The sequence below is a fragment of the Rhododendron vialii genome, chromosome 12a, assembly GCF_030253575.1.
Source record: "Rhododendron vialii isolate Sample 1 chromosome 12a, ASM3025357v1".
NCBI classification, from domain to species: Eukaryota; Viridiplantae; Streptophyta; class Magnoliopsida; order Ericales; family Ericaceae; genus Rhododendron; species Rhododendron vialii.
The window spans coordinates 8,632,984-8,642,241 of NC_080568.1; the positions used below are offsets into that span (position 1 = coordinate 8,632,984).

At 36.9% G+C, this 9,258-nt stretch overlaps 1 protein-coding gene across 1 annotated transcript; it reads left to right on the forward strand.

The window, feature by feature from the left end:
- Window positions 1-4,039: 4,039 nt before the first annotated feature.
- On the forward strand, window positions 4,040-8,783 carry LOC131310475 (S-adenosylmethionine decarboxylase proenzyme-like). The gene is made up of 5 exons (XM_058337500.1): window positions 4,040-4,192; window positions 5,850-5,904; window positions 7,234-7,398; window positions 7,526-7,542; window positions 7,703-8,783. Exons 3-5 carry the CDS (start codon window positions 7,252-7,254, stop codon window positions 8,781-8,783), a joined length of 1,245 nt encoding a protein of 414 aa, XP_058193483.1. The 5' UTR covers window positions 4,040-4,192; window positions 5,850-5,904; window positions 7,234-7,251.
- The last annotated feature ends 475 nt before the right edge of the window (window positions 8,784-9,258 follow it).

Below are 9,258 nucleotides of genomic sequence, written 5' to 3' on the forward strand. Positions count from 1 at the left end.
TGCTCACCTCACCTGGTTAGCGGGGTAATAATGTGACAGAATCTAGTACTTTCGGTACGCATTTCACGGGGTAAGGAAGAATCCAAATCCACATTGGATTGAGATGTTTATTGGCAATGGTAACCACCATCCGTGAGTTGTCATTGCAATTCCAAGGGAACACGTGATTGCAGGATAATGTTTTAAGTACAGATTACCTAAACAAAAACATTAGAGAAACGCAAAGCCAAAGCCCGGCCAGGTACAACCTCCCAGAATACAGATGGAAACGTATTAAACAACACACTTTAACGCACACTCAATTACTCATATTCATATAGGGGCCATGGGTGGTGGTGGAGATCCGGGGATGCTGCCAAGCGAGAGTGTTTGGCAGTGGTGTCTAGTCGTTCATCTTGATAATTGACGGCTCGGATCTTAATCTGAGCAACGAACGATTCAAACTTTTTATGCGTTCGGATTAGATCTGAGCCATTCGTGCCGTGATGAACGGCTGGATCGACCGCTCGACACCGCTGCTAAGCACCCCCGCTTGGCAGCATCTCTCAAAGCGGTGGATGTGAGCATGTGTGTAGTCATAGTAAATTTGAATGCAATTAGAAAAATGCAAAAGTTCATTTGGTAAATCATCACGCGATCTCTTAAATCGTCCTTTAAGTTTTTCCTAATTTTTTAAGGTTTACGATGCGACGAGACATGGTTGAACAACCCTGCCAGGACCACCTGAATTTTTTAGTCTGGACCACTAAATAATTAATCGAGAAATGCAAGGTCTAGAATCATTGGAGCCTATGCAATTTTAGGCTATTTTACCATCTTACTCACGCTAAGTAAAAAGTTTTGGCATTTTATCATTTTGTTCACACTAATTAACAACAATTTCATTCGCAATAATTTTTTACTCACATACGCATCCACAACTTATTGGTTAGTAAAAACAACTTAACATTTCTCAATAACTTATTGATTAGTGAAAATAGCTAACAACTTGTAAGCAACAAGTTCTCTCTCAAAAACTCATTCTCCACAACTTAATAGGGTTGGGATTTTCTTTAATAATTGTGCACTAATTAGTTACTCATGAATGCAAGCAGCTGGAGACAACTCGGGTTGGCTAGAGCTCTTCCATTTCACTAGGATTTCAAAAATTCGAGTCTTCCTCTCTACGTGTGAGTGTTCTTTCCTCAGAAATATTTTTTATTTATTTGTACCCTATATTTCATATATGACATACATGATTCCTTCTAACCTGCACTTTAAAGATAAGTCCAGCAATGATCTTACCCGAGAGAATCCATTCCTTACTTGGTAGTAATATGCGTGTGACCCGCAAATGAGAAAATGCTTTGGCATTTGGCAAAGGCTCGTCCTCTGACTCCTCCTCTCCTGCCTATGTAGCCTCTAGACTACAGCATCTTATCACCAATCATTTTACCTTCAAAGGCGCCAATCAATTCAATTATTTTAGACCTATAGTCTATAGACAGACCCACCTCCCCCACACAAATCCATCTTTTTGTCTCATCACCTCCACCACTAAACCAATATTTCCACCATCTTCTGTATTGCCTACACTACCCTTTATTCCCAATTTTAGATTGGGACGGACCTCAACCACTACATGGGTATAGCTAATGTACAATTTGAGCCGTCCGTTTACTTTGCCTGTAGGATATGTTTTGAAATTTTGACCATTGATTGTTGAGAAGATGAATGGTTCAAGTTGTACAATATACCCCAGTACTATAGAAGCCCTGAATACATAAAGCGTCGGTAATAAAAATATAGAGCAAAGATGGTTGAATCATTGATTGAATGAATGACTCAGATTATACACTATTACATCCATGTGGGCAACGAATCCGTTCGATAATAATAATATAGAGCGAAGATGGTTCAATCATTTCGATCAACAATTGACCGGCAATCTTCATACCGTTTTTCTTAAGATTTAGGAGTAGTCTAAACAAAAGGTTAGAAACCAGAAACAATAAAATAAATGGAGCATGAACCTAGTTTTTGTCAAGAATTTTGTTCCATAAATTCTAAATGCCTTTTGTGTCATTCTTTATCAAACGCAATGTTAATATATAGTATAAAGTAAATGCGTTTGCATGTTCCTTTCATAGGCCTACGTTTTGGATAGAGGTAGGAATTTAGAAATGGTTTTATGAACCATTTATGGCTATTGGAGTCCTCAATATGGAATCAAACTTTTGGCGAATTTTTTTTACTCGAATTGATGGAAAAAAAACAGGGGGGTGGGGGTTTGGAGATGGCATTGGGCCATCCACAGTGGTATAATAAAAAATAAATAATTAAAAGTTGACACATCAGCTTTTGACTATTCATTTAAGAGGTTACTAAGCTTAACAATGTTGAAATCCACAATGGTCACTTCTAGTCCATAACCAAAATAAGGAATCCATTAAAGTTTCATTCTCCCTCCCCCTCTGTTTCCCGCTATTCACATCCCTCTATTACGTTTTTTTTGGGAAAAAATACATCGATTCCCTCCCTTAATTTTGTGGAAAAAATCGGTGACTTCATTCCCTCTTATTATGAATTTTTTTGGATGATCGAGAAATATGAACTTCACTTTTGGAGGGAAAAAAAGAGAAACAGTTTGTGGGTAAAGAGAAGAAGATATAGAGCAGGCAAAGAACAGAATAAGAAAATATCAATTGAAACACGCGTGTATCCAAATTTTGGAACCAGTTAACTTATGTAGGGTGGGGTCAACAAATTTAGATTATTGAAAAATGTTGCTAATTTAGGTTATCCAAAGTCCAAAATTTGATTATTTATAAGGATGTAGCTAACTTTGATTATACCATTATGAGCCATCTTTTGCACTAACATTGTTAACTTTAAAAACAATTGGCTTTTGATTATACTTCTGTGGATGGCCTTAGCGGTCGAATACTATAAATAATTTTTTGACGATTAATTATCGAGATGGGTGACGGAGAATTTAAACTTTCTACTCCAATTCAAAATAAACCGAAAAATGCTATGGCCACTGATAGTGCACCAACTGGCGCAGGGGCCCACTCTGGGTCCCGCATAGAAAATCCTAGCCGTTTAATAATTTAAAAAAATATCGAGTGGCCCTGCGACAATCAACTCAATTGAATAAGTGCAGGTGCTTGATCTAATCTTTTTTATTTTTATTCAAAAAATAAGCCAAAAATGCTATGGCCACCCGATGATGGCCATATATGGGTGTTTGATTCTATATTCTGAATAAAAAATAGGAATATTGGATCAAACAGGTACACTTATCTAATTGAGCTGATTTGTTGAGCGGCCACTCAATTCTTTTTTAAATTATTAACCGGCTTATCGGCTCGAATTTTTTGTGCGGGACTCGAAATGGGCTCCTGTGCCCACCATCGGTGGCCATAGAAGAGTTCAAAATAAGCACAAGAGAGTCGAAGACAATCCAAATACAATTTGAGCCTTGCTATTCGCAATGAAGATTTGCAGTGAATCACACAAGAAAATATGCGTTTAGACCCATTCCAGGTCCTACAAAAATCTGGAAAAATATTCATAAATTTTTGAATATTATTTTATGGGGCCTATAAAAAATCAGCTCCAATTGATATCGGTAAGTATTACTTTTGGATTCATAGGGGCGAACTGAGCAGTTTCGCCATACGAATCCAAAAGTAATACTTATCGATGTCTGTTGGAGCTGATTTTTTATAAAACTCTATAAAATAATATTTAAAAATTTATGAATATTTTTCTAGAATTTTATAGGACCCGGAATAAGCCCAAATATGTTTTTTCTTGTGTGATTCCCTGCAAATCTTCCTCGCCGATTAGAATTTCCGTAATCTTTACGATCACACACCCTCTCACATTGGAGTGGCACCCAAATATTCCAAACTCTTTCCAAAAACCGTCAGTATAATCAATTAAATGCACTCTTAATTCAACCGGAGGGTAGTTTAGTCATTTACCAAAACAAAGCAAGTACCACGAAACTGCCAAGGGGGCAATATCGTCATCCCACATCTCTAGGCCGCGCTATATAATATTCGCATCCATTCCGCTTAGCTGTTCACATCCAAAACGAAAGAAAAAATACAACCAATTGCATCCCATCCTCATTTCGCCTCCTCAGATTTCTAGGGTTTCCATTCGTTTTGCTGCAACCCCGTCTGCCGTTCTTCTTCAATCTGTAAGCGTTTCCCCAAATGATCTAATCTTTGTACTTGTACGTGCATGTATCTACGTGGTACTACAATTTTTGCTGCTCATAAAACAACATGGGTCCCTCTTGTTTTCGAAATTAAATGATGGGTTTGATAAAAGTTTACGTCTTTTTTTCTTTTTGAAAGTGAAAAGTTTCATTTTGATTTGGTGATAGATATATTTTGTAATAATTTTCTTTTCCCATGCGAAAATCACCGAGATCCTCTGTACGGAAAAATTGGTGTACCTCTTTACATGTTTTGGGTCTGTTTGATTGTGTGAGTTTTTCTTTTATTTAAATTTTTATGCATTACCATGGCTGAAAATGCAGTGGTATAAAGGTAAAGAGAATTTTGGTAAAGCGGATTTGATTCCTGCGAAAATCATCAAATGCTCATAAAACAATATGAGTTCCTCTTATTTTCATAATTTTAATAGATAATAGATGGGTTTACGACTATATTAATTTTGTTTGATTTTTTTTTTTTTTGGATTTGATAAAAGATATACTCGCAACCCCTTCTGCTGTTGTTAATCAATCTGTAAGTGATTAAGGAAATCATCAAATCTTCGTGTTTGTACGTACATATCTAGATGGTTCTATAATTGTTGGTGATAAGAGATGGGTTTACGTAATTAATAGATCGACAAGATAAAAAGGTTACATCTTTTTTGTGAAATGGGGGTATTTTCTTGATTTGATGATGGATACAATTGTAATTATTTTGTTTCTTTTATAATGAATTATTTGTTCTTTTTCATGTGGATCTGATCGGGTGAAATCTTAATCTTGTATGGACAGACATTGATTTTGTCATTTCTGTACTATTAAATCAACGAAATAAAAGATTGTATCTATAGTATTTTCTACAATGATTTTTCTTTTTCTTTTTCTGTGGAGTATTAATGTAGACCTGTCACGCATCTTCTGTAGTTATTCAATTTGTAAGTCATAGCACAAATCATCAAATCTATGTAATTGGACACAAATGTTTACTTGGGTATATAATTGTTGCTCATAAAACGATATGGGTCCCTCTTGTTTTCATAATCAACAGAGTCTCAGAAAATAATATGGACCCCTCATATTTTCAGAATTAGTAACTTTATAAGATAAAAAGATCATATCTGGAGGTGTTTTTTTAAAAGAAGTATCTCGGTGGTTTGATAATGAAAGTACTTGTAGTCATTTTGATTTCCTTTTTTTGTCGTAACACAATTGGTCTTTTTCATATGAATCTACTTTGGGGATATCTTGGTTTTGACTGTACGACATTGATTTTTCCATTTGCTATTACGTTAGACCCACAATCACATCAGCTCTAGTCCTTGTTCTAAAACAAGGAATTATTTGGTGATTAATCACCGATTAATTGCTGCTGGGGCCTATCCGGTCAGGTCCGACTAACGATTAATCACTGATTACCAATTAATATGCACCGATTAATCGCTCGAAGGTGGTTGACCGCCCGACTAGCGCCTAGCGACTTTTAGAACATTGGCTCTAGTTATTCATTTTGGAAGTGATTGGGCAAATCATCAAATCAACCTATGCCCCTTTATGTACATTTGTATCTACGTGGTACTACGGTTTGATGTTCTCTGTTCTCTGTTTTCTGATTTATGGTGTTTGCCATTTACAGGGTTTGTTCAAGGTTGATTTGACGGTATTGGGGGATTTTTTGATTCAAAGAATTTGTAAGTTTGATTCTTTATCTCTCGTTTAATGGAGTTCTGTTTTTCTTGATGATCTGTATTCATGATAAGATTATTCGAGTGATTTGTCTCTGTAAATCTCTGATATATTTTTTTTCTTCTAAAAAATATGGTTGTGGTTGCCTTTAACTGTGGTCTGGACTTGATATACCACCTATCCAGTTGATCCGTTGTCTCTAGGTTGTGTAGTTGATGCCAAATTCAGCGGGTGTCTTCTGTGTGCACACGATTTTTTTTAATTGTAATTGGTTTTGTGTTTAGAGTGGTGTGGCTTAACTGATCATATGGTTTGTATTCAATTTGAATAATCAAGTGTTTCAATTTTGAAGCAACCGCGTAGTTCCTAGTTTACAACTAGAGAGGAATTATATATAACTTAGTATTATGATATCTATGAACTTAGATTCAAGGAGAAAGAGAGGAAAAAGGGTTATTCTTGTCTATTTTGGCCCTGGTTGCTAGCATTTAGCTTGCTTAAAAAAAGCTTATGAATGGTGTTTGTTACCAATTATGAATAATAACTTATTGGCTTTTGAAGGTTTTTTTTTATTATTTTAAGTTGTTAGTACATGAATGGACAAAAGAATCCTAAAAGGATTAAGTACTTACTCTAGTTTTAAGGAAATTCTAGACATTTCATTTATAAAAAGTATTTGACAGCTTATTCAAAGCAAACAGGTTATACTTTCTTACAAGTTACAACTTATAAAATGCTATAACAAATACATTTATAAATTAAATAATTTATTTAAGCAAATAATCTAAAAAGCTAGCTTATAAGTGTTAGCAAATGGGCCTTTATAAGTCATGTGGTCACCAATTTAATGCCTTTGTATTGTATTCACAATCTTCTTTTTTTGGCTCGGCAATGGTATGCACAATCTTATAGATAGATAATATGGTCTGATCATATTCTTGAAACTCCTGTAAAAAAAAAGTTTGAAAACCAATGACAAAATGTTTTGCTGTCTTTCTTGCTTGAATACTTACTTCCAGTTATAAGGTTATGTAGTTGTATTCATGTGAACTGTCATGTATTTGTTAATTGTTTATACGTTGGAGTTGAGATTATATAATTTCTTGAAAACCCTGCATGATATTCTTCTTGTAATTTCTCTTGATAATTGACATGGCGTGACGTAAGGTGGTTGGCAATTGTTTTTGGTAACAAGTGGTAACATTTTGTTCTTGTGTCGGCCGGCTTCTGATCATCTTCTGCTTGTCTTTAGTTATTATTTTGCCAGTAGCTGTTCTGCTTTTATTATCTTATATAATCAGTTCCATTGGTACTTTTGTCCAATATCTGTTCAGGAAAGACTGAATGATCTAATGGAGTCTAAAGGAGGCAAGAAGAAGTCTAGTAGTAGTAGTAGTAGTAGTAATTCTCAGTTCTACGAAGCTCCCCTCGGATTCATCATTGAAGACGTTCGACCAAACGGAGGAATCAAGAAATTCAGATCTGCTGCATACTCCAACGTAAGTTTCTTTGTGGATGATATATTAGTGCTTGCTTCTAATACTTATGCATGATTGAAGTTGGTTTCAAGAACTATGGGTGAAGATTTCATGCTAATTTCATGTTTTTTTTTTCTTCCATGTGCAGTGCGCTCGCAAACCATCCTGACATTCCTTAAATTGGTTTCCTGATCACGTCATTTGACGTGCTGTTGATTAGCTAGCTATTATTTCCTTAGTTTTAATCCCTTGTCTCCCTTTTCTTCTCCAATCGACCCCTTTCTCATTTGCTTTCTCTTTTGTGGTCATTATTCTGTCCTGTCGACATGGCATTGTCAGTCTCTGCAATCGGATTCGAGGGTTTTGAAAAGAGACTCGATATTTCATTTTTTGAGCCCAGCTTATTTGCTGATCCTGAAGGTAAGGGCCTTCGCTTGCTTTCCAAAGATCAATTGGATGAGATTCTTAAACCTGCTGAGTGCACCATAGTTTCATCGCTGTCAAATGACCATGTCGACTCTTACGTCCTCTCTGAATCAAGCCTCTTTGTTTACCCTTATAAAATTATTATCAAGACTTGTGGGACCACAAAGTTGCTTCAGTCCATCGCTCCTATCCTGAAGTTGGCTGATACTCTTTCCCTCTCTGTGCGATCTGTGAGGTACACCCGCGGGAGCTTCATTTTTCCTGCTGCTCAGTCGTACCCTCATCGCAGTTTCTCAGAAGAAGTTGCTGTCCTTGATAGTTATTTTGGAAAGCTTGGTATAGCTGGCAATGCTTACGTGATGGGCAGCTTTGACGAACAGCAGAAATGGCATGTCTACTTTGCTTCTGCTGAATCTGCGTGCAACGTCAATCCTGTGTACACGCTGGAGATGTGCATGACTGGTTTGGACAGGGAGATGTCCTCTGTCTTCTACAAAACCCAATCGGGCTCCGCTGCTGTTATGACCCATTCCTCTGGAATAAGAAAGATCCTTCCAGATTCTGAGATTTGCGATTTTGACTTCGATCCTTGTGGTTATTCCATGAACGCTATTGAAGGGGCTGCGATTTCGACCATTCATGTTACACCGGAGGAGGGTTTCAGCTACGCAAGCTTTGAGTCAGTTGGGTATGATCCGAAAGTTGTGAAGCTGGGTCCACTGGTGGAAAGGGTGCTGCTGTGTTTCCAACCAAATGAATTCTCGATTGCTGTGCATGCGGATGTTGATATCGAGTTACTTGAGAAGACATGCTCAGTAGATGTGAAAGGTTACAGCCTTGGAGAGAGGAGTTGTGAGGAGCTTGGAACAGGCAATTCAATTTTGTACCAGAAGTTTGTGAAGGCCGTCTTTGGCTGTGGATCTCCTAGGTCGACTCTGAAATGCTGCTGGAAAGAGGAAGATGGAGAAGAATCGGAGTAGTTCAAGGGTTATTTCATTTCGTTATTTCATATCTTGTCTTAGATATGAACTGTGTCCGTTTAGGTGTCATCATTATTGTTCTCGTGCTCTAATAAGTTGGATTGTGTAACCAACATTGTGTGTGTTTTTGCTTTCTTAATCTGTGATTTGAGTCAAGCCGTTTTGGCGTTATACTTGAAACTTAATAGCATGGTTCTTGCTTATTGCAGTGTCTGTGATTGATTTTTACCTCATGTCCCTATTATCGAGCATTAATGTTTGGGACGCGTAACAGGTTCATGTTTTGTATCCCGAAGCTCTGAAAATTTCTCTGCATCTGTGTGTCTGTAGCTTGTACATTTTCAAGAACCTTGAAATATCAAAATTTTCCATTTTCTTCCCCATCTCAGTTCTCACAATGCAGTGGGACATACACCAGTTACACAAGAGACTTGCACCCGTTGCATAGGAGACTTTCACGCTAAGTAGTGTTTGG

Excerpts from the sequence above, each read along its gene's own strand:
- LOC131310475 (XM_058337500.1), top strand. The coding sequence starts at position 7,252 with ATGGAGTCTAAAGGAGGCAAGAAGAAGTCTAGTAGTAGTAGTAGTAGT.